This window comes from Nelumbo nucifera, chromosome 4 (assembly GCF_055504915.1).
Source record: "Nelumbo nucifera cultivar China Antique chromosome 4, China Antique-T2T, whole genome shotgun sequence".
Taxonomy (NCBI): domain Eukaryota; kingdom Viridiplantae; phylum Streptophyta; class Magnoliopsida; order Proteales; family Nelumbonaceae; genus Nelumbo; species Nelumbo nucifera.
The window spans coordinates 81,852,715-81,878,976 of record NC_142652.1 but is presented as its reverse complement, the minus strand read 5'-3'; the positions used below and the strand labels follow the sequence as shown (position 1 = coordinate 81,878,976).

Sequence of the window (26,262 nt, the reverse complement as noted above, 5' to 3'; positions counted from 1 at the left end):
TATATTATGTTTACAAATAGTAATGTCTTTAAATAATAAATATTTACTGATAATTGTTGTATGATGCAATTTAATTATTTTTAATTAAATGAAATTTTCTGCTATTTATAAAATAATTACTGTAAATTCCTGTATGATGCACTGTTAAATAATAAATACATTAATTTTATTGTATTTATAGTAATTTTTTAATTCACAGTTCATTATCATACATGTTAAGTGTATTTAATAAAATACTGTTAATTACAATTTAAAATACCATTAATAATTAATAAAATGGTATTCAGTCAAGTACTGTTAATTATTAAATATAATGTTATTTATTTAAAAATAATTGTTGTTAAGTGTAATTTATTACTTTTTAAAAGTAATTACTGTTAATTAATAAATACATTAATTTAATTGTATTTGTAGTAATTTATTAAATTACAGATAATTATCATAAATATTAACTGTATTTATCAAAATACTATTAATTAATTACTGTTAATTTGAATTAATCAACAATAATTTCATTAACCAAAATTTCAATATTTATAGACATTTTGTTGGCAAGAGATCCGGATTCTTTTATATAAATTGAATGGATGTTCGATTTGAATCTGAATATAAATGGCAGGGTTAACCTAATGCTAAGCATTAGATATGCAAATAACGACCCCACCATTGGTGAGTAGAATGGCAAGAGGCAAAAGGCCAAATGTCATCATTCACACATGAAACAAATACATAAATCCTAAAACCCCAATTCTCTCCTTTAAACCCTTATCTGCATGGTGTGTATCTTATCCACTCCCCCTACTTTACAGTAGGAAGGAGGAAACAGAAATGGCATCTCGCTTATCCTATGCACCATTTTCCTCGAAATGAAGAAAACAATATAAATTTAAAAAAATAAAGAAATATGCATAAAAATTACAAAACATATAGAAAATCATAAAACTTTCTATACCATACTAAAAAATGAGAATGGTGTTTGTACCATTTACAAAAATGAGGATGGTGACAATGTTTCGTGAAAAAACCTAATTTTCATTTTCCATTTTTACCCATTTTAGTTTCCTAATTTTATTTAATTAACAGTTAACACTTGTAATTGGATAAACAAATAAAATAATAATAGTTTTTATTTTTCCAATTTTATTTAGTTAATAGTTCACGCTTGTAACAAATAAAATAATAATAAAACCGCTATGGAACCTACTCCTCTCTCTCCCCTTAGGCCTTATTTGATATTCTTCTCTATAGGGTTGCAATCGGATCGGGTTCTGATTTGATGTATCAAAATCCGCATCCGATCTGAATATTAAGAACCTACATTTAAATTTGATCCAAAATTCGATTGGATTTAGAGACTCGGATTCGAATTTGAATCCTAACAAACTCATATAAATTCGAATCCTCTTTAAATTCTCTAAAATACCAGTAAAATTAAAAAAATATTTATTTTTCAAATTTTATATGTAATCAATTAATATAAATATAACATACTAAATTTATTATATAAATTCATATATGATATAATATTTAAAATATATTTTTTTATAAATTTTAATATAATTATATAGAATTTACATATTAAAATTAATAAATATTATAATATAATCATATTCAAATTTTAATCAAATCATATTGGGTCAAATCCAAATCCGATTTGATTATTAATTGGATGTAGATTGTAACATATGAATCTGATCCAATTACATAAATATGTAATCTGAGTCCAAGATAATTAGATTGGATGTCGAATTGGGCCTCGGATCTTTGGGTATCATTGATAGGCCTACTCCCGTTAGGCCTACCTGACGAACTTCTTCATCGATTAGAGCCAACATGTGTCAAGTATAGGATGGTTTGCCCAAAACCAATGAATTCAAATTGAAGGGAGGAATGGATTTTTTCGACTTCTCTATTTTCATCATCAAACAATCAATTAGATGATTAAATGAAGCCTTTTTTGGTTTTCTCCATATTTTTCTAGGTATTTTTTCCAATTTTCCCTCTATTTCAATTGTCTCCGTTAACATAATAAGTTGTATTGGATCGAGAAATGCTTTCAAGTTCATTATATTGATTTGTTTTAGGGTGTTTTTTTCTCGACGATCATCATGTCAGTCTAATAATCTAACACCCTACCAACGTAATACCGTAGGGGTTTGGTACTTGGTAGGGTCGTAGAGGTTTGGAATGCGTTTTGTTGGCAGGAGATCTGGACTCTTCTACAAAAACCGGATGGATGTTCAACTCAAATCCAAATATAAACAAATCAAGATCAACCTATATCCAAACGCTAGCCGTTAGTTATGCAAATAACAGTCCCACCATTGACGAACAGAACGACATGAGGCAAAATGCCAAATATTCACACATGAAGCAAAGAAATAAGTTATAAAACCTCAATTCTCGCCTTTAAACCCCTTTCTGCATAGTGTATATCTTATCCATTCCCCCTACTTCACAATAGGAAGGAGGAAATAGAAATGGTGTCTCTTTATCCTATGCACCTTTCTATTCAAAATAAAGAAAACAATCTAAATTACAAAAAAAAAATACACAAGCATTTACAAAAAAAAAAGAAAATCATAAAAATTTATATACCATGCTAAAAAAATGAGAATGTGAAATACACAAAAAAAAAATATAGAAAATCATAAAAATTTCTATACCATGTATATCTTATATCTTATATACTAAAAAATGAGTGTTGCAATTGGTTTGGTCAAAACACATTGATTTTACTTTCCAACTTTACCCTCAACTTTCTATTTTTTCCATTATATATATTCACTACAAAATAATTATGAAAAACATAAAATGAAGAAAACAATATAAATTACAAAAACAAAGGAATACATTGAAAATTTACAAAAAAATGTAGAAAATCATAGAAACTTATATATCATACTGAAAAATGAGAATGGTACAATTGGTTTGGTAAAAACACTCTAATTTTACTTTCCAACTTTACCCTCAACTTTCTATTTTTCCCATTATATATATGTTATTGCAAAATAATTATGAAAAAACACAAAATGAAGAAAATAATATAAATTATAAAAAACAAATAAATACATATAAAATTTATAAAAAATAGAAAAATCATAAAAATGGAAGAAAATAACATAAATTACAAATCTATACCCAATATATAAAAGCATAGTCAAATATCGCCATCAATATCAAATACCCTATGCATCGCACGGGCCATTCCACTAGTAATATATTAAAGTTGGTCTGTCCACATCACCATACCTCTCATTGCTTCAAACCCCCTTCCTAATTTTCTGTTTTTTTTTTAATTCCACATAATTACCCATTAAACCAATAAGGAAATCACACATGCTTAACTATTTCTAACAACAATAAAGAAAGAGGGATTTGGTTTTCCAATGTTTAGCCAAGTGGCACCACTTTCCCCCACTTCCTCCTAAATTGTCTCTAATTCCTATTTATCTCCTAAATTATATATATTTCCTATTTACCTCTTAAATTATCTCTAAACTAGTAGAGAGATTCTCTCATAAACAATCTCTAATTCCTATTTATCCTCTCCCCACTTTTTATTTATATCTATCGAAAAAAAGTTTAAATTAAAAAACTGAACTATTTAAATGTTATAACAAAATTATATACTAAATTTAAAATATTTATTCAAATCACAAAAATTAATAGATTTAATAATATTCATATTATTAATAATTCAATATTTTTACAACATTCACCATGAAATTATGTAGTAACAATATAAATTATAATTTTGTGAATTATTCAATTTAAATGTTATTCAAATAATAAAAGTTTAATATTAAAAAAACATTATTTAAATATTTCAATAACTAAAAATCTTAAATAAAAAACATTAAAATTTGCTAAATGATATAATAAAATATTTAATATAATGTAATAACATTAAAATAAATAAAATTCAAATAATGAATTTTTTTAAATATTTTACATATTATTTAAATAATTAACATGACCAAATTTTAAATAGTTAAAATAATGAAATTATGTAATAAATTAAAAAAAAACATTAAAAGTAGAAAAATAATTATAATAAAATTCATAATATTCATATTAATAATAATTTAATATTTTACAAAATTAATAACGAATTATGTAATAATAGTACAATTATAATTTTATGGATTATTAAATTCAATAAATAATTAATATTTTAAGAATTTAAATAACAATATTATTTCAACAACTAAATAATATTGTAAATAACTAATTTCACTTATATCAATTAATAATTATAGAAAATAACTATCAACAAAACTATATTTATTAGTAATAATTTACAATAATAGTGTATATTCGTTATATATTTATATATACTATAATTAATATTTATTTTATTTTCAGTAATTATTTATTTTTTTTATAAATATGCTTTCAATAATTATTTATAAATGTATTTTTATTTTTGTTATTTAATAGAAAATTATCAATAGTTATTGGAGATTAAAAAACTATGATTTAACTTTTGAAATTTAATTTATCGTATTTATTGTATTTTTGTTATAAATTTGTTTTTAGTAATTATATATTTTCTATAATTTATAGATTAATACTTATTATAGATCAAAATATTATTTGAGAATACACTATTTATTGACTAATTTAATATATTTTTGTAATTATTGTATTTTTATTATAAACTTATTTTCAATGATTGTGTACGTTTGTTATAAATTTTCAATAATTATTGGAGATTAAACTATTGTTATTTATTAGATATTAGACTATAAATTTAGTTGAACTTAGGAGTGTTCAATGATTGGTTCAGTTCAGTTGCAAGCTGTTTCGCAACCAAATCTATTTAGTCAAGTCCAAAGTTTGTCACTTGAAACCAATTGACCATTAGTGAAAACCCACCAACTCAGGTTGTATCGATTTGGGTCTATTTTCAGTTTAGTTTGTTTGTTCAAAAGATTTAAACTTAAAAATTAACTTTAAATTTCATAAATTACAATGATATTAAAAATAAATTACAAAAATTTAATCTATGATATAAAATCTTTTAGACTAACAAATATGGGAATTTTCCTACATTCCTATTAAAAAATTAAATTTAAAATTTAAAATATTAATATATATTTATTAAACCAAATCCGATCTGAAATACTATAAAACTGACCAACTCGGGTTAAGTTTGATCGGATTGTTTATTAAAAAGTTAAAATATAAAACAATTATATACTCTTATGTATTTCTATTGTTTAACTTTCTCTTAACAAAGCACAGGGCCTGTCACCATGCCTCTCATTGCTCCATTATCCCCACCCTACATTCTCTTTGACTTTTTATCCTCTCCCATTCCTACCACTCCCATTAAGACATGCCACCCAACTACCTAAAAATATGGGAAAATTCCTGATAGGTACTATGTACTTTAGGCTCTGTGCTAATTTAGTACCCAAACTTTAAAATGCGACAATCTAGTACCCGAACTTTTATTTTGCGACAATCTAGTATTCAGAGTTGATCATCCGTTAAGTAGCATACAAAAAGACAAAAATGCCCTTCAAAAGCTATACTCTCCAATCCTATGAGCCATCATCCCATTAATGATTTTTTCTGTGTAGCTTTGGAATCTGACAAAAAATGGAAGTGGGATTGAAACCATCCTTCTTGGTTTTGCTCGGAATCGTGATTTTGCACGAGGGAGGCCCATTCTTTAAAGAGCTTCGGTAGAGGGAGAACCCCATCTTCTTCGACAATAATTTTCTTGTTGTAGTCATTGTCACGGGCGAGTGAGGCGATTTCGTTGGCATTCTTCACTCGTTCGGGAAGAGGACCCATTTGAATGGTGGCAACGAAGGACCAAACGTAGAGAGGATAGGGTCGTTGCTAGCGATGGGGGGGGGAGGGTACCGCCACCGGAGCCGTAGGAGTCTAAGATGTTGAAGAGCCACTTCATGTCGCCAATGGAGGCGTTGAGGAGGTTGAAGAGCTTGTGGAAAATCGGTGGTACTGGTAATGGTGACGACTTTGCGGAGGACGCCGCTGCGCTTGCACTTACGGATGAGAGCCAAGGAACGTTCGAGATTCTTGGAGACTTTGGCGACGATACAATGGACAGGACGTTCATAAAGAGAAGGGTTGGAGTTGGCGAGTCGGATGGCAGAGCAAGGCATTTGGTAGAGACTGTCGACTTGCTTACCTACTTCAGAGCAGTCGAGCTTGAAGAGCATATCAAGTTCACTTTTCTTGGCTCTACACCTTCTCTTAATCAACGAATGAAACCGCACTATGTTGGAATGATTTCATCCTCACTGTGAAAAGGTACAAATACAATGCAGATGAACCCTCAACGATCTCAGATGCAACCGAGATATTCTGTCGACACATTATTGAACCTATACAAGCACAACCACAACAGTATCAATCCAAGATTTTAGAATATGGGTTAATCCAGAAAGCATAACCAAGCCCCAAATTTCAATTACACCAGTAACAACCATGCTGGATTTCCGATGGAGGATGCTGGAGAGTTGTAGGTTGGATTGGGTCAGATGATTCATTTCAATGGTAGACCATCAAATGGTATCAATGGTAGCTACACGTCGATGGATAAGGCACATAAGGGCAAGGAAACACTAACAACGACAAGGAAATGTTCTCCATTTTCGGAGTTGATGAGCTCATTCCTTCCTGGTTTTGCTCCTCAATCGTTACCTTCTTCCGGTAGAATGTTTCAAGGTGCAAAATAATTCCCGACCATGTTCCTCAGTGTGATTCAATAACCATCGCCACCACCGACTTGGCTACCGCCATTCGCCAATAACGTGGTTCAACAACAGCCTCCATTGCCGTCTGCACTACCTCATCAGCAAGAAGAAAATGGAAGTGGGATTGAAAGTGAACTTGATATCCTCCTTGAGCTTTTTATACTCTTTCAGCGAGTAGGATTTGAGAGCATAGCTCATCTTCAATGCTCTTCTCTTCCACCATCGTTTATGAATGGATGGATTCCTTTCCTCTTTTCCTTCTCCTTTTCTTTTCTTTGATCGATACATCTACCCTTACTTACATTTGTATGTCCTTCGCTGCTCAGCAAATGCATTTGAGTCAACCAGGAAACCTGAGCAAAATTGATATGACCATCATCTCTGTTTCTTCTTCTTCCTACACCCCCAAGCAAAGTATTAAAGTAGCGTATTTTCTTTTCTTTTTTTAATATATAGATTTTTTTTTTTTCTGAGGGAGCAGTAGTGGTCCTACTCTCCAACATTCCACTCTTTAGGTTCCTGGAACTTGATCTTCGTTTTCTTGAGATATAAGAAGATGAACAGTGTGTTTGGGCTCTGCTTCATTTTCCTGAGAATGAAGATGATGAATAGTGTTCAAGGGTAAATTTGATATTTTTAAAAGTCTTAAATCGCACATGAGATCATGTGATATACATAATTGATGGTCTATTAACGGTAGGTACTTGATTGTCGCAAAATAAAAGTCTAGGTACTAGATTGTCGCATTTTAAAGTTTGGGTACTAAATTGGCACTTAGCCTAAAGTATAGGTACCTATCGGGAATTTTCCCTAAAAGTATTCCTATATTCTCTCTCCTAAGGTATCTCATTTAAACCAATAGAAAAGTATCATGTTGCCCCACTCCCTAATCAATTCCTAAAATGCATCTCCCCCCCAATCTCATTTAGTCACACCTATATTCAATGAGTATTAAATAGTGTTATTACCAAAAGTTAATAAATGCAGCTAATAAATTACCAAAAATTAAATATTCTTATTAGTACAGTTAGTAAATTACCAAAAATTAATAAATATTGTTATTAATTAACTCATCAACAATATTTTATAGAAATTGAAAACTCTTCAAATAATTTCTATAAAATTGATAATTATATTTAGCAATTATCAAAAAGTATACAATTTTAGCTATTGTTATTATTATAATTAATAACCAAACACAAATGGGGGAACAAAATATTATAATGTTAGAAAATGAAATTATTAACTAATTTATATTGAAGAATAAAAGATAAATTAGTGTAATTTTGTTAGTAAACTACCAAATAAAAAAATATATTTAATAACAATTTAAAAAAAAATCAATAAATCCCCATAGTTACACAAATGTAATAAAATTTTCATAAACCTACATTTTCGTAAAATAATATTTTTGAAATTAAAAGATATAAAGTATTTGAAAGTTTATTTAAAATGCATTAAATAATTATTAAAAATTACTAGAATTTGAACAAATAATTACAATGGGGAATGGAAAACTATAACTTGAACAAATAATTACACAAATTATTAAGACAAATTAGTATAATATTGAAAAAAGGAAATTATTGGTTAGTTTATATTAGAAATTATAAGATAAATGAGTATAATTTGTAAGTAAACCATTTAAAAGTAAATAAATTATTTAATAAAAATTTATATAAATTTGAATAAATTTTCAAAATTGCACAAGTATAATAAATTTTCCAAAATTTTCTTAAAATTACATTTTTGAATATTAAAGATAATTTAGTGTGCTTTTAGAAATTTACCATGTGGTTGATACTCGATATATCCTTTTGATCGTTTTTAACATCAAATTAAATATTGGGTTGACGGGGACAATGTTTTAAAACTGGATCAAACAAGATGGTTAGATTGGAAAAATTGGGAACCTGAAACCGTTTCACCTCAAAACCGCTTTTTATAGTTTATTTGGTTAGCGAACCACTGATCTGGGCGGTCGAACCGTCAACCCAAAGAACAAATTTTGGCCTTTTTTTGTTTTTCTAATTTTTTATTTTTTTGTCAAAGCGGGTCATCCATTTGGACCAAACAGTCAAATTGTTCGACCCTAGAAAGGTTCACCCTATCTAGTCCAATTTTAAAAAGCTTGGACGGGGAGTGGGTGCCTTGCCTTAAGCTTAACTTGGCCCAAGGCTCGACCCATGGACCAGCTCAACCCACGGCGCAACACGGCTTCATGCAGGCTCGAGCCGTGGGTCATGCCGACCCGACCCCCCAAATTATCCTAGAAGAGGGAGACACAACCTGGGACGCCTCATGAGCCAGCACGACACGACTCGCACTTTGTGTGGGCCACGTGTGGGTTGTGTTGTACTGACTCAACGTGACGCAATTTACATCTCTACTTGAACCTGCCCAATACTAGGGACGAGGTAGGGAAATTCGAGGATTATTTGTCTTTGATAAGGAGTGCGGTGCTTTGCCCCTAAACTCGCCCGACATTCATGAGTGGTTACTTTGCCTCTCTTTGTTCATATTCAATTAACAATTATTATTTTTTATAAATCAATATTAAATAAAAAATAAAATTATTAAATCTTTCAGATTTTTCCATGCATCTAAGGGGTCCCTACTAATAATAATAATAATGAGAATAGTTAAATTAAAGTAATAAACAGTTAAAGTTGAATTTAATGACCCGTATAATTTTATGGGTTTGACATATAAAGGTGAATTTATGTGAACCCGTAGGCTGTATAAATGTCTTAAAAAATGACATTTATAAACAGTAATAAAAAATGATAATAAAAATCATTAATGTTGATTCATATAATATATATATAATTAACTTTCCGTACTAAATACGGGGTCGTTCACTATTCACTGGTTTTAGTTTGAATACAAATTAATCAAATTTGGATATACTGATATCCGATCCATTGGACCCTTTTGCAGCCTTATTTTGTCCGAACCACCGCCTTCAATTGGCGGGAATGCCGAAAATTCGAAGATCGGATGGAGGGAGAGGGGGAGACTGAGAGACTAGAAACGCCGTGTTAGTGTTGGGTTCAGAATGCAGAGAACTTAGGCCTCAACAATGGAAGAAATCATCTCCCGAATAGCTTCAGAGCTCGAAACCCACCATGGCCTCAATGGCACAGATTCAGAAATGCCCATTTCAAGATCAGCCCTCTTAGATTTACAAACCCTGGCCGACAATGCAGTCGACGCCGACGATACCGACGACATCGATCGCCTGTGGGAAGAGCTAGCGTCAAAGAACATCTCTCCGGCATTCCTTGTTAGTCGGATCACAGCTTCCATGGACTCCGGACCTACCGACGTCACTCTCTTAGCTTCCAAAGTTTATCTTTCGATTCTCCTATCTCCAAACTCTCCCGTTTTTACTTTGTTCACTCCTATCGCGTTCGTTTCGCTCCTTCGTTCTATCAGACGATCTTTCAAGCAGCATCGATCTGTCCCACCGTCTACGGCAGCACTTGACAATAGTGCCGGAATCAATAAGACGAATAGAAAGAGAAAGGGCGGTGGGAGGGGTAAGGCTTTTCGCAATACTGTCAATGATACTGAGGACGATGTTGAAAGTGATGGGGACCGGTTTGATGTTAGAGTTCTATTCCCTATCCTCGAAAGACTAGATTCGGTGTTGTGCCGAATTCATCTCGATCGGTTCCCGGACAGTTTGAAGTCTTTAATTCAAACTGTGGCAGAAATCCCAGTTATGGCGCTCGAGTCATTCGACAATTCGGCTAGCTACCAGAGGTTGTCTGACCTGTGTTTCCGGATATTGAATGGGGTTTTGAAGACCGAGCATGGAGACCAGACCATCGCGGCCACTGAAGTGTTGAAATCGCTGTCTCCGGCAATTCTTTTACTGAAATCGCAGGCCCGAGCATTAGCATTGAGATTTGTGACACATCAGATGATGACTGCAGCTAAAGACTCTGCTGCTGTCAGGAAAGCAATTGCGTATCTCCCTAGGTACTTGGTCCAAAAGGCACCCGAGAGGTCAGAGCCCCGTGCTTCTGCCGTGGAATCAATAATGGAGATAGTTCGAGCAATGGAATTCGACGAGCAAGTTGGCTTTATGGATTATACGGTGAAGATGACTCAGGGGAAGGCCAACCTGAGGCTACTAGCTGTCGATCTTATACCAATGTTTCTGATGTCATTTCCGGATCCATTGGGGGTAAACAGAGATGAGGAGGCTAAAGATTGTTGGGGGCAAAGGTGTTTGGTTGCTCTGATTCAGCGTTGTTCAGATGCAGTTGCGGGAATTCGAGCTCGGGCTTTATCGAACCTGGCACAGGTGGTGGGATTTTTATCTGCAGATGTTAGAAGCCAAGCTCGTTTGGAAGAACTGGTGGGTTTGGGGAACGCTGAGTGGCAGAATATGGATGGGGGTCTAACTACACTTCTTAGGAAAAGGTGCATGGATGAGAAGGCAGCAGTTAGGAAAGCTGCCCTTCTTTTAATTACCAAATCGACTGCACTACTAGGAAGGCCTGTGGATCAAGTCGTGCTCAAAACTATGGGTATTGCTTGCTCAGACCCTCTTGTTAGCATTCGGAAAACAGCAATGTCAGCTTTATCAGAGGTATAGTTGTTGCTCAATTTTATTTTACTCTCTCTCTCTCTGGTTCTTTTGTATCCCCTTTATGCATATATTTTGTGCTTCTGGTCTAAAGTTTCTCTTCCTGCATTTTTTTTTTTAAACTTCGAATTCTTAGTTGTCTCTGTAGGTATTTAGAAAATTCTCTGACAGAGGTGTAGTCATTGAGTGGCTTCAATCTGTTCCACGCTTAATAACTGACAATGAATCCAGCATTCAGGAGGAATGTGAGAATTTATTTTTGGAATTGGTCTTGGATCGGGTATCCAGAATTGGATCTTCAGGTTTGAGTCATATCAGAGATTGTTGTTCCAATCTGGATGCAGGGAAGAAAAATTTAGAAAAGAAAATTGCTTTGTCTTTTCCTGAAGGAGTGTTGGTTCTACTGAATGAGATTTCCGATGGAGAGGTCATGCCTTGTGTGAAAAAAATCTGTGCAAGCCTTGGAAAGAAGAAACGACTAAAACCTACTATTGCTATTGCACTCCAAAACATTATAAGGACATCTGAGTCTCTCTGGTTGAGCCATTCTATGCCAATAGAGAAGTGGACTGCTCCTCCTGGTGCTTGGTTTCTTTTATCTGAGGTGTCAGCATTTCTGCCAAAAGCGGTGGGCTGGGATTTTCTCCATCATCACTGGCAGCTCCTTGACAAGACTTCACCAGATGGTGAGGTTCGCAGCCCACTTTTGCAAGGAAATACTGATGAACAAGTTGAGGGCATTGAAATCAATTCAACTGCCTGGGCAGGAGATCGTGTTTTCCTCTTGCAGACAATTTCTAATGTTTCTATGGAGCTGCCCCCAGAGCCTGCAGCAGAGTTAGCTCATAACTTGCTGAAGCGGATTGAGGAGTTCAACATGCACTCAACAGAGGTATTTCTTGTCTGGATTCATAGACCCATGTTTCTATCTAGAGCAATATGTAAATAACTCATTCTCTACAGTTTCAACAAACACACATGTTTGTTTAGTTAGCTTAAATAATTAAGCTCACAATGGTCTTAAGTTTTGTTGCATGTAATACTTGTCTAGTTCACTGAACTGTAGGCTTTAAATTAGGTTCCTTGTTGCTGCTAGATGAATCTTTTTCTCTTGGACTAACTTCTTTACTTGCACAAATTCATCAAAGTGTAGGAATGCTTGCTCACTTATCATTGCAACAAGGTGTTGTAGCACAGTCCGGATCAGGTAGGCACACATGGTGAGCACATTGAGTACACATGAAAATTTTTGACACCTGTCCCTTAAAATACCCCAGGCTGCCCTTGAAAAAGATTAAAAACAACTTTTGATGCAGTTGTCAGAATATTTATTAAGTGCTCATTGAACATGCTTACAATGCTGTGCCTACTAGATCTGGACTCGTTATTGCAGCACCTCCACTAATTCCAGATGAATCTTTCTTTTTAAGATTCATCAGAATTCACTTAACGACTTCCTACCTGGGTGTGTTAGAACAAAAGTAGAAGGGGGCACAATTGATTCATATATATTGCCCTTCCTTTGTGCAGTTAGAGTTTTGTTTGATTCCTATCTACATAACCATTTCATATATGTTGTGGCAGGTAAATGCTCATGTAAAAGCCCTCAGAACTTTGTGTAAACGAAAGGCTTTGAGTCCTGAAGAGGGCGACAACCTTGTCTTAAGATGGGTAAACCAGTTGCTCTCTAAAGCATTAAAAGTTCTTGAAACCTACATTTCAGAGGCCTCAGAAGTAAGCAAATTGAATAGCTTTTTTACACCACCTAGAACTGGGGACAGAAAGGGAAAGAGAGTAGCAGCCACGTCTCCCTCCTTATTACGAACTGTCACCGCTGTATATACTATTGGATCATTGGTATTGGTTTGTCCTTCTGCAGATTTAAAGAGCATTCTTCCACTTTTACACACCATTATCACATCAGAGACTTCTGAATTAAAAGTGAAAAGATTACCTGGCTCTGCAATTCCCATAAAGCAGATAGCCCCTTCTCTCTATAATCAGTCATGGCTAACGATGGGGAAGTTATGCCTTGCAGATGGGAAACTTGCAAAGCGTTATATCCCTCTTTTTGTCCAGGTTCTGCTCTTGGTCCTATATTGTTTGTTTGGCATGGTTCTGAAATCACCTTTACCTAATCATTAGGAATTGTGCTGCAGGAGCTTGAGAAGAGTGACTCTGCAGCACTTCGCAACAACATTGTGGTGATGATGGCAGATTTTTGTGTGCGATACACTGCTCTTGTTGATTGGTGAGGCCATAGGACACAAACCCATATAGGTTTTCATCCACTGCTTGACTTTTAAGTAGTTATTGCTCTTGAATTTTCAGTTACATATCCAAGATCACCAAGTGCCTGCGTGATCCATGTGAAGTTGTTAGAAGACAAACATTTGTACTACTTTCAAGATTATTGCAGGTCAATATATTTCTGGGGCCCTGACCTTAAGATTGTTGTTTTCATTATGTTATTTTCTCTAGAAGGTTATTTTTGTGGAAAATGATTTAATGAGAATTTTCCTTAGGTGGAAAATGACATAATCCTTTACTTATTATCCTCACCCACAGAGGGACTATGTGAAGTGGAGAGGAGTGCTTTTCCTTCGATTTCTCTTGTCCCTTGTTGATGAATCAGAGAAGATCAGGCAGCTAGCAGATTTTCTCTTTGGGAACATCTTGAAAGGTTAAGGCACTCTCACAAATAATTTGACATGTTACATCTATGAGAAGGCCATTGGACTTTCTTGCATGCATGTCTGAGTCTGTATGTTTGTCTATGAGACTGTGCATGCATATGTCCATATAAGTGAACCATCTGTCTACAGTTATTGACATTTGCATGATTTTAGCAGCAAAGGCACCACTTCTGGCATATAACAGTTTTGTTGAGGCCATATTTGTTTTGAATGACTGTCATGCACATGCTGGACACAGTGAATCTCAAGGTGTGAGAACGGACAGCCGGCTCTTCTCAATCCGGTAAGGTTGTCATGGAATTGGAGCCAAACAAAATAATCGTCTTGCGAATAATGATTGACTTTATGTAGTAATATTGTTTGCTGCAGAGGCAATGATGAAAAGTCTAGGTCACAACGGATGCACGTTTATGTTTCTTTGCTGAAACAAATGGCTCCAGAGCACCTTTTGGCTACTTCTGCAAAGCTCTGTGCAGAAGTACTTGCTGCTGCATCTGATGGTTTGCTCAATCTTGATGATGTTACTGGGCAGTCTGTACTGCAGGTACTATTTGAATATCTGTTGGACTGAAGTGATCAAAATGATGTTGATTAACAAACTGTACCACATAGGTGGAATAAGTCAGATCCTGATGGTGATGAAATGATAATGTTGATTTCATGCATTTGCTGTGATTTATTTTTTTGATAGGTAACAGAACAAACATTTTGAGGCCAACAAGTGCCACTTTACCTCAATCCTACAGTAAAACCCAATTACTCAAAAGTACAGTCTTTTGCCCTAGGGCAAGGTCCCTAATACAAGTCAACTCTTGCTGCCCCTTCCTTTACTAGTGAATCAACTAAGGAATTAGCTGGTATTTCTATGCATCCAGATGAGACATCCATTTAGTTATAGAAGTTAAGTTTTCCTAATTTCTCCAATTAACCGTTGCAACTGCCAAGGTCTTGGGTAGGGGTGATCATGGGCTGGGCCGGGCTGGGCTTTGCACTTATGATAAGGGCTATAGCTTAGGCCCAGGCCCGGGGTTCGGGGCCTGAAACATAAGCCGTAGCCCAGGTCTAAACGGGCCCGGGCCTGATTCTGGGCCAATGTCTTTCATATATAAAGCATTACATATCTATAATATTTTATATTAAATGGCATAACATGCATATAAACTTTTATTTTATATATTATATAATGTAAAATATTACATTTAATATAAATTATACATGTCATGTTATAATATTTATATATAAATATATAATATAATATAAAATAACATGTATACATATGTATACATTATACACAAAATGTGTAAGTTTAAATATATGCGGGCCGGGCTTGAAGTATTAAGCCCAAGCCCGGCCCTAAAATCTGCGGGCCTGGGCCTGAACACAAAACCCAGGCCCAAGGTCGGAATTTCCAGGCCAGGCTGAAATGATCACCCCTAGTCCTGGGTCACTACTTCTAAAACAACCTATCACTACTGTACAACCATCCTCTAGATCTAGATGTCCTAGTGTCCTGCGCAAGCATAGAGCTTGCAGTTGGGATAATAGATTAGCTTTGATGGAGTCTCCAATGTCTAACCTGAATAGCTGTCAATATCTTTCCAAGCTGATTCCTTAAAACATCATATACTCTTGAAGCTCATGGAAAGCCCAAGCTACATATATCAAAATTTAGCTTAATGAAATTTAGAGGTGGTTTACTTATAAAAAGAAGAAGAGGTGGTTGTTCCCATTCCTGATGGTCTTTGAAGCCTTCTAGTGGAAGATGATGATACATTGCCATTCCTGATGATGCCGTTGGTGCTAAATGGCTAAAACTCGTTCAAAGTTTTAACTCAGTGCTTTTCCAAAGAGTGAAGCGAAGGGACCCATTTGATAGGGGCCTGTTCTGAATGGAATAAGGGAGTTACTATTAACAAATAGCAAATGGCAATTGAGGTACTCTTTTTTTGATCAATAACTGGAATTCATTAGATTAAAAGAGTTCTAGTTACAACACTCCAGAGAGAGATAATCAGGCTAACTCTCTCCAGGAAGATAACAAAAAAGAAAAAGTTACAGAACAAAACATTTGATCCCTTCCCACCCCCTGCTTTGCCAAAGCATCAGCAAATGCATTTGCTGTTCTCTTGACCCACTGAAACTTGATTTCCAGTCCTTTAGTTAGCCATTTAATCTCCCTCCTCTCATCAGCAAATTCCCAAAGTCCACTACCTTATTGTAACCAACTTAAGACCAGTTTTGAGTCCCGTTCAATGACTAACTTTTGTATATTATGTTCCTTAGACTTCCTTATACCCCCCTCCAGTACTGCATAGACCTCAGCTTTAAGAGAGTCTCCAATCTCAATGGGACCTGAATACAAAGCGGGCACCTTCCCATCCTCATCTCTAAAAGCCCCTCCTACACCTGATGGACCTGGATTTCCCTCACTATTTCCATCGAAGTTTAGCTTTATAAGTCCACTTCCTGGTGGTGACCACACAGGACAAACTAAAGAGCAGGCGGGAGCAGAATTTGCCACCTCCAGCCAGCTATTTAGCAATATATCCATAGAAATATCAACAAACAGGTCCAAGTATTTCAGCCAGTGTACCACCCTCACTGTTACTACTTCAATAATGCTTTCTTTACTTCTTTCAACTTCAGAAAAAAATCTGGTGTTCCTTTCCTCCCAAAGAGTCCAGCAAATAGCAGCCCTCACACATCTCCACATTATCCTTCCCCTTTTGTTTGGCCAACCAAAGAACGAGGGGCTAAACAGACTTTGAATGTTTGGCGGTGGGGTCCACCTGCAATTAAGGTACTCTTTACTCTGTTTTCTAATAGGGTGCTAGGTATGGAGGCATAGCTAAGTCCTTGTAGGCCCGAAAACCATAGGGAGCTTAGCATGCACATCAATGAGCTATTGATCCAATGTTTGTTTCTTAAAGTTGGAACTAGCAAATACACATTAGTGAAACCCAAGGACTCTTTAATGAGTATATCTCTTATACTTACATAATTAAGATACTTAGCCAGGAACTACAGAAATCTAATGCATAGTTTTCAAGGTGCCAAGGCGAGGCTAGTGACAAGGAGGCACTTTCTTGCCACTCCTTGTTGCCTAGTCTCCTTGGTTATATATAATCTTCACAAACCGACAACCATCATTCACAAGTAATTATTTATAATCTTCATAAAAAGTATAAACTTCATAGTAAATCAACACAATAATGGGAAGATAACAAAAGAAAAAGCTCAGAAAATATAGGGGGAGTGCCTTTTTGTCCTAATAAAATTGTGTTGATTGGACAAAATTTTAAGTTCTTCCTTGCTTATTGATTCAAGTTTTCGATCTTTGGTGGTTAAAGACAGCATACACCAACTAGGGATGATCATTTCCAACCCTACCTGGCCCAACTTGGAAATTTTTGGTTTCAGGCCTAGGTTGTGTTTAGGGCTGGGCTTAGGCATGCATCAAGCTAGGAAATTTTCAGGTGGGCCTAGATCAAGCCTGTAATATATTATATATTTATATAATATATAAAATTATACTTTATATGCATTTATTATATATATTATATATTTATATAATATATAAAATTATACTTTATATGCATTTATTATATATATTATATAATATTATATATGTTTTATGTTATATTATATTATTCTATATAATAATTATTATATGACTCATAAAACATATATTGGATATAACATTTTATTTTATAAAGTAAACATTAATTTATATACACGTAAGTGTTGCATGGGCACCCCATGTTTGATAATGATTTACAAGTTGACACATTCCCACGAGTCAACTCATGTATGGGTTCATAGCTTATTTGCCTTGATTAACAATTCTTTAATAGATGAATGCAAAGCTTCCATTTCCAAAATTTATCGATGTGGGACCTTGAATGCTAGGTCGTTAGCCTTTTGGTTGAAATGAACAAGTTGACATTCAAGGTCCCACCTCGATGAATTATGAAATTGAAAGCTTTGCATTATCAATTCATCTATTTAATAATAGACTTCTGTGCAAGCTGGGTGACCATATTATTTAATGTCATAGGCCCAAAGTCTTGCCTAGCCTAGCTTGGGCCTATGCAACATTTATGTATATTATATTTTATATAATATAAAATACTATAAATATCTAAATATATTATTTAATGCCATAGATCCGGGTCCAAGCAATAGCCCTTGTCATAGGTGTTGAGCTCAGCCTATGATCACCCCTAACACCAACATATGTGATGATTGAACTCTAACAATTAGGAAAAAAAATAAAAGTAGTATATAGACAATTATAAAAAGTAGTATATGGACCCACAATATGAATGTTTTAGTGTAGTAATGTCTATTTTATTTTTCTTGGTAATAATGAAAGAAATTTTATTAATCAAATCAGGATTGCATTCAAAAGGTGATGAGGAATCACTAGGGGTGCAAGTTGGGTGGGCTGGGTTGGGTTTAAGCTCAACCTAGGCCCAATGGACCTAAGGCCTAAGCCTAGCCTGTGCCTTAGGTCAAGCCCGAATTGTCCAACTTGGGCCCAATCCACACTAAAATTTGATGCAATTGGGTTAACTCAAGATTGGGTTGAGATAGTGTTGGTTAATCAGCCCACGAATTTGATTGTATGATTACCCAAAGAAGTATGCATATATGCATGTATGCATGCAAGTGTGTGTGTGTGTGGTATATACATGGGTTGGGTTTGGACCACCTAAGGGCTAAACCTGGGCCTGGCCAGAAAAATAATTTTTTGGGTCCAAGCCCAACCAAAGAACTTAAAACCCAAGCCCAACCCAACTATGTATATACTATATATACACACACAACACACACATATTTGCATGCATATATGCATACTTCCTTGGGTAACCATACGATCAAATTTGTGGGCTGGTTAACCAACATTATCTCAATCCGGTCTTGAGTTAACCCAAGTGCATCAAATTTTAGTGCGGATTGGACCCAAGTTGGACAATCCGGGCTTGACCTAAGGCACAGGCTAGGCTTAGGCCTTAGGTCCATTGGGCCTAGGTTGAGCTTAAACCCAACCCAGCCCCACCCGACTTGCACCCCTAGTGATTCCTCATCACCTTTTGAATGCAATCCTATTTTGATTAATAAAACTTCTTTTTCATTATTACCAAGAAAAACAAAATAGACATTACTAAACTAAAACATTCATTTTGTGGGTCTATATACTACTTTTTATAATTGTCTATCTACTATTATTTTTTTCCTAATTGTTAGCCCAACACATGTAAAATTGTGGGTTGGATCGGTCCATGCTTGGGCTGGGCCTACCTAAGTTGCACCACTAGGAGTCACCCCAAACATAAAAAACAAAATATACAAAACTTTCACCTCCCAAATATGAGATTTAATAAAACCCAAAAGTTACATATTCGAAATCCTCCTTTGTGACACCCTCAAATTTTGGTAGTAACATAATCCAATCCCTAAATCTTTTTCCATTAAAGAAAACAACTTGGTCCTTGTGTTTTCCAAATTTCGCAACACATAGCCAAACGAATATAACTCCACAAACCTTTGCCTTTTTATTTCCCCTCAGAAAGGGGCAATAACCAAAAATTCTTTTAGGCTATCTTGGATTCCACATATCAATGCTGAAAAGGCTAAAATAATACCCTTAGACATACTTTGGGAAACAATAGCCAAAAAGCAAGTGCATCATTGTTGAAGGATTTTTTTTTTTTTTTTAAATCCCAAATAATATTTAGATAGCTTATAACCCAAATAAGTAGTTTGGCTAGTGTGCTAGCTAAATCATAAAAAATAAATAAGGTGTCATGTATGAGAGTTCCCTCTTTTTAAGTGGGAATGACAGGTGTCCTTCACCTAGGGGGAGAGGATAGTTGCATAACTAGCCCACTCCCTATTTAGGCTCCTTAAGGGGAAACTAGAGCGTCCTCTTTGGAGAAAATTGTGTCTCAGAGCATACCACTCTCAAAGATTCTTAAGAAAACCAAGATAAATGGAGAAGCAAAGAGAAGTTCTTAGGGGAAGACGAGGAAGAAAAAAAGAAATCTCACTAATACATGTAGGTAGAAGGAAGGTCATCTTTGTAAATACTTCCTATATATGTCTTTTGCTATGTATCCTTCTTCTTCTTCTTCTTCTTCTTCTTCTTCTTCTTCTCTCTCCCTTGTTACTTTTAAGAAAGGAAATAGAGGGAAAAACCATCTAGATCAAGTTCTTTTGCTTGGTTGATTATAGTCCCTCTGTCAAGAAAAGTTAGGGATTAAACCGGCATCTACAGATTTACAAAGGCTGATTATGGTTCCCTTCAAATGAAAATGAAGAGCAGAGGGATAAAAACCATCTACAATCAAATATTCAATTTGATTGACTACAGTTCCCTTCTTGTATACAAAATCCAAAAGATTAAGGCTGTCTATAGTTAGAATTTCATCTGATTGACTACAATTTGTGAAGAAAGGAGTGGGAAGGAAATCTTCTTTGTATCAAAAAGAAAAGAAAGAGTGTTTCATTTCTCTAAGTTAGAATCAAAAGGTGTTCTCTACTTTCTTGTGGAGATGTAATTAAGGGGAATAATCCATATGATCCCCTAAATGGGCTTTACCCAAAATAATAAAAACTCAATCACTCTATTGAGTGAATTACGTTGCATGAGAATTTATTAAAATTTCACTCCAACAATCACACTCTCCTCTTTGGCTAAAGTAGTAGAGAAAATTCTTAGTAATGTTTTTATTGTTATAATCTCAAAAAATAAAGAATATAAAAGTATATCATTGGGCCACTAACAAAATAGGTATGTGATAAAGTGAGGTGTTCCTTCATGTGTGCCTTGTAGCCTTGTAGGCTAGGAGTGACATTTACAGTTATGATCTAATATTGAAGCAAATCTGACCTAGGTAGGCTTGGAGGAACAGAAGGTACTGACCAACTGTTCACCTCACTGTAGAAACAGTTGAAAATGGAGAAAATAAATGTAGAGTGAAACTCAAACCACTTATGAAAACTCTTCTCCTCTTTTTTAACTTTATACTGAGAAAATAAAGCTCTCCAATAACTCAACAAAAAAGACCCAAAAAGATCTTACGACTCTTATGACTACTATCTATCTATAGGTATAGGTGTGGTTATTAAGATGCCAAGTCAATGCTGGGAGATATCTGTGTGCCTTGTTGCATAGGTGACTAGGCACCTGCTTAGGCATTGCCTAGGTGATGATTCTTTATATAAAAAAGGGGTTGGTTTTTACTTATTTCTTTATTCTTTTATAAATTAGTTTGCTTGTCTAGTTGGCTTAGCATTTTTTTTATTGGAAACGGTAAGTTCATTACTGTAAAATTAAGATACAATTGTCAACCCCTAAGATAGGAGTTGAGCCCAAGTAATTTGAATTACGGAACTGCCCAGAACAAACTTTCCCTCACTATCCCTTGTTTGGCTAAGGTATCAGCCAGACCATTAGCTGATCTTCTTATCCACTTGAAGCCTGCATCAAACTCCCTTGTTATATTGAGGATTTCCTGTATGGTTTGTTAATACATCCATGCTCCCAACTTGCTTGATTGCAGCCAGTCCATTAACAATTTAGAATCTCCTTCTATCTCAACTTGGTGTAATCCCAATTTCTTGAGCTTTATGGCTTTCAAAAGCCCAGAATAGCCCAACCAAAAGGACCTTAATAAATCCTTCTGCAGGAGGCAACCAAAGAGAAAGTGCCGGTTCCTTTCTTGAAGAGCTTCTTGCCACCTCTCCCCATTTCCTCCAAATATCTGCATGGAAAACTGTGAGAATGTCCTCATTTCCAGTGCATCCAATTATAAAAAAAAGGATGTGTTTGTGCATCCATGTTTTCAGACTCTAGGACATGCATTGTTTTCTACTTCCCAGGTTCACATACATGCAACACTTTTAGATTCCTGAACAACTAAAAGACTCCCTTGAAGATATGGCCATATTGGAAGCTTCCAAATCTTGTTCAGTAGCTTCTTTCTTCAAAACTTCAGCTGGACTTTTCCTAGAGTGAGATTTATAGTTTCTAGCTTTGCCAAATGACCAGACACCATGCAGAGCAAGCTTAAAGGGCTTAATATGCTTATCTACGATGTTGGGATAGATAACTGAATTGCTTGATAGCGTAGATGCTCCTGAAACATGACTAGATCATGGCTTCTGCTGTTTTATTTATTCTACTTGCTAGAAAAGATAGAATTCTGGAATCTGGAGTTCCATTTCCCCATGTTTTCTACATAATAGCCGCTGTGATTGGATATCATTCCACTTTCCATGTCATTTTTTTATTGGTTTTATTGGGGAGTGGAATGTCATTGGGTGGATGGGTGTAATGCCATGTCTGCTTTAGTGTAATAAGATTTTAACTGCCAAACAGAATAATTGGTTATTTGCATGCCCGATTTGATGGTTCCATGCTTGAGACCTTATGGTCCATTGGAGCAGGTATATGCTTGATTTGACCAAAAATTAGTTACTTTATGTAAAATGACATGGACAAGTTAGCAATTTTTAGAGTGGGGGTCAAAATATTATTCTTAGCTTTGTATCCTGAAACTGTAACCCATCAGCCACAATAAGTCAGCCTCCACTCCTCCAGTATGGACTCCATAATCAGAACATTTCCTAGAAAAAACAAAAAGCTAGAATGTTAAATAGTATGAAGTTATTGGATTTCCATGATGCATGGTGCTATTAAATTTCCAAATACAGCAGCATTAAGGAACAACTCCATGTGACAACTATAGCAAATAGTTCATATTGAAGTAGGTATCATTCATGCATAAAAAATATTTGGCATACAAATTTGTTTTCTGTTAACTTTGCAAGTGAGAAAGCTGCTTAGTATATAATCTAGATCCAACTTTTATATGTATTGTGAATGTATTAACCAAGGTTCAAAATTGCCATACGTATCGGGCCGTATCGGCCGATATGTATCGTATTGAGAGGCCACCGATACGCCTCTACAGGAGGTGTTTCAGGGTGTGACCTGGTTCAGGGGGATGATGGGGCCTTAAACCGACCCCTCTGAACCAGTCTGAAAAAAAAACTAAAAAAAAGTAGAAGCGAGCAAGTGGCATATCGGCCTGTATCAATATTTTGAACCTTGGTATTAACTACTCTTTTAATGGTTTGCTAAATTTGTGGATGGCATAACAGGATGCTCTCCAAGTACTTGCATGTAAAGAGATCCGGATCCAGTCCAACCGTGGAACTGCAACTGAGTCAACAGAAATGGATGAGGAAGGGGGTGATGGTGGAGGAGTTACATTGGCTGCTGCAAGAGGGAGGTTAGCAACACAAGCAATTAAAAAGGGCTTGATCCAGAATGCTATCCCCATATTCATAGAACTAAAGCGGCTTTTGGAGAGCAAGAATAGCCCTCTCACAGGTTGTCTGATGGAGTGCTTAAGAGTACTTCTCAAGGACTACAAGAATGAGATTGATGAGATATTGGTTGCTGACAAGCAGCTTCAAAAGGAACTCTTGTATGACATGCAGAAGTATGAAGCAACCAAGGCCAAGTCTACAGTAGCTGAGGCTGTTGAGACCATGCAGAGAGCCAATAACTACTGTTCACCCCCAGGCCATGGGACTAGTATTTCCAGAATTGCTAAAGAATCAAATATTCACGATAGGTTAGCTGAGAAGTTGGGAAGTGCTGTCAAAGTTGCATCAGCAATGGCAGATGTGGCAGCTGCAGCCACGGTTAAATCTGTGTTAAGGGAAGTGAACCGGGGTACATCCACCCCACAACTTCGTTCCATTAGTATGCCCAAGCTCAAATCTTCTATGGGAGGAACACTTACTAGAGGAGATCGTCCCCTGGATGTATTGGAATCTTTGAGGAGAAGACAATCGTTTGATTCTGATGAAGAGAGTTAGTTTGTTTTCTCAACCCACTTTTCATGTAAAAGTTATTGATACTTGGCTTGCGTCTTTGAGGCCTTACAAGGTAGTTTCTTCTACTCAGCCCCAGGGACTTTGATATTTAGGATGTAAATAATGTTTCTATTTCTACATTCTATATGATATCTTTCAGTAAAATGTATGTTGAAATCTTCTTTCAGATTAAGATATTTGAAAGAATGTTATTGAAGCTAAGATGTCAAGAGCATTGTTAAGAGTTTTGATCTTGAATATCAATCTAACTAAACTTTTTGGATTCCACATGTGCTTGTTTTGAAATATATTTTGGAGATGGGCCTTTTCTTCACCCTTTCATTAAATTTAATAAATGATTGCTGAGTATTGGTTTAAGTGTGCAACAAAAGAAGTGTTGAGCCAGATTAAAGCACATATCGAAGTGGAGCATTAGTTTAGGGCCTTTAGGCTAAGATCTCAAAAGGGGACAAATTTGGTCAACTATATCATGGACAACTTTGCATCCTCTAATTGATTAGTTGCAACAGCCTTTCAAGGATTAGTTGCATTAATCCAGTATGGCCATGTCATTCTCCCATGTGGCTTAAAGAATGTAGTAATGCAGCATGTCTACTTAATGCCTTACTAGCAAACCTTTTTCTTTTCAAGAAACAGTCAGGAGGGTTCTATTATTAGCATCTTAGCATGAAAGATTACAAAACAGTCAGGAGGGTTCTATTAAAACACATTTCTTCTCAAAAAACCTGTGTAAGTTTGCTTTTTGATCCGTCTACCTTTCCTTGGCGCCATTGGAGAGGAAGATTAATGTGGAGGTGTGCAAGTGCAGCTTTGCTCTGGACAGTTGGGAAGAAAGGAACTCCAGAATTTTTCAAGAGAAGGAAAGAAGCATACAAGAATTAAAGGACTGCATATTACATAGGGCCATTTTGTGGCTGAAATCTTTGGACTTATTATTATTATTTTTTTTGAGAAAAGGTAAGGTACACTTTATTGATAAGAAATACTAGTATAAAGGCCCCCCAATGGAACACCTTAGATGGGGAAACAGCCCAAACATAACAAGATTACAGATGCCATAGGCTCCTAGAATTTAGCCTAGCCCCCGATTGAGCAGCCTGAATTCCCTTCGAGGCAAGGTTCAAAAAATCGATTTGACACGCCCTGTATCGGGTGCATCGTATCGTATCTTTTGGGTTCTGAAACACCTGTTACCCCACCCTTTTTTAACTCCCCAAAAACCAAAATTTAAAAAAAACTAAAAAAAGGTAATTCTGTGTATCTAAGTACCGATACACAGAGGTGTATCGATACTTTGAACCATGCTTCGAGGCCGAGACCCAAGAAGTCAACTTTCCAAAAGAAATAGATATCAGGTCTTCTGGATCCTTATAGATATTCTGAAATAGTCTTTTGTTCCTTTCTGCCTAAATGGTACTGATGACTGCAACCGGAATGGAAATCCACACAGCTGAAGCAAGCTTTGACAATCCCTGTAGTCCCCAGCTCCACAACATCTCCTTCACCGAAGCTGGCATTGACCAAGCAAGGCCCACTGAACCGAGAAAAGGATTCCAAATTCTAGCAGATATTGAGCAGTGCAGAAACAGGTGGCTGTTATCTTCCAAATCTTTGTACTTATATCACCAGTTCTCTTTTAATGATCTTTGGAGGCATTGAGCAGCAGTGGCAAGTAGCTCCTCAAGAAAGAACAAGGTGTATATGAGTTGGACATCCCCTCCTGAAGGTTTTATGAAATTGAATTTTGATGGCAGTAGTCAAGGTAAACCAGGCCCCTCTGGAATGGGAGGGGTTATAAGGAATGAAAGTGGTAATGTGGCTCTCTTATACTCCGGTCCTCTAGGTGTGGGGGACTCCTCTAGGGCAGAATTACTAGCCGCCCTCCAAGGGGTACAATTTGCAGTACAACTAGGAGTGCAACAACTACTAATAGAAGGTAACTCTAAGGTGGTGGTGAGGTGGCTGCAGAACCCAGAGAATGTAGTCAGGTGTTACAAAAATGCACTGAAAAAATTCAAGTGGCTGACAAGGAATATATTTATAAGGATACATTTGGTGGGAAGATCAGCTAATGCTATGGTTGATAGTAGACCTGTTCATGGGCCGGGTGGCCCGACGGGCTGGCCCGGCCCGGCTTGACCCCCGGACGGGCTTGAACATGCTTATAGGCCCGCGAGCTTAAAGTTGGGCCAAAAATCCCTGCTCGCAAAAAATTCGAGCCGGGCTCGGGTTTTGTCAAAATAGCCCAGCCCGAGCCCGGCCTGGCTCGATCTTATATTAAACTTAAAATTAGTTATGTGATTATGTCCATTTG

At 35.8% G+C, this 26,262-nt stretch overlaps 1 protein-coding gene across 1 annotated transcript; it reads left to right on the top strand.

Annotated features, from left to right (window-relative positions):
• Window positions 1–9,687: 9,687 nt before the first annotated feature.
• LOC104606177 (binding protein) lies at window positions 9,688–24,181 on the top strand. Its single transcript, XM_010271260.3, has 9 exons — window positions 9,688–11,340; window positions 11,486–12,229; window positions 12,922–13,416; window positions 13,497–13,588; window positions 13,669–13,756; window positions 13,906–14,020; window positions 14,190–14,316; window positions 14,403–14,577; window positions 23,205–24,181. The coding sequence occupies exons 1-9, from the start codon at window positions 9,820–9,822 to the stop codon at window positions 23,928–23,930; spliced, it is 4,083 nt and encodes a 1,360-aa protein (XP_010269562.1). The 5' UTR covers window positions 9,688–9,819; the 3' UTR covers window positions 23,931–24,181.
• The last annotated feature ends 2,081 nt before the right edge of the window (window positions 24,182–26,262 follow it).

What these genes read in the sequence shown, in the direction of transcription:
- LOC104606177 (XM_010271260.3), top strand. Translation starts at nt 9,820, where the DNA reads ATGGAAGAAATCATCTCCCGAATAGCTTCAGAGCTCGAAACCCACCAT. An exon ending in AGCCGGCTCTTCTCAATCCG is followed by an intron (nt 14,317 to 14,402) that starts GTAAGGTTGTCA and finishes TGTTTGCTGCAG; the next exon opens with AGGCAATGATGAAAAGTCTA. An exon ending in CTGGGCAGTCTGTACTGCAG is followed by an intron (nt 14,578 to 23,204) that starts GTACTATTTGAA and finishes ATGGCATAACAG; the next exon opens with GATGCTCTCCAAGTACTTGC.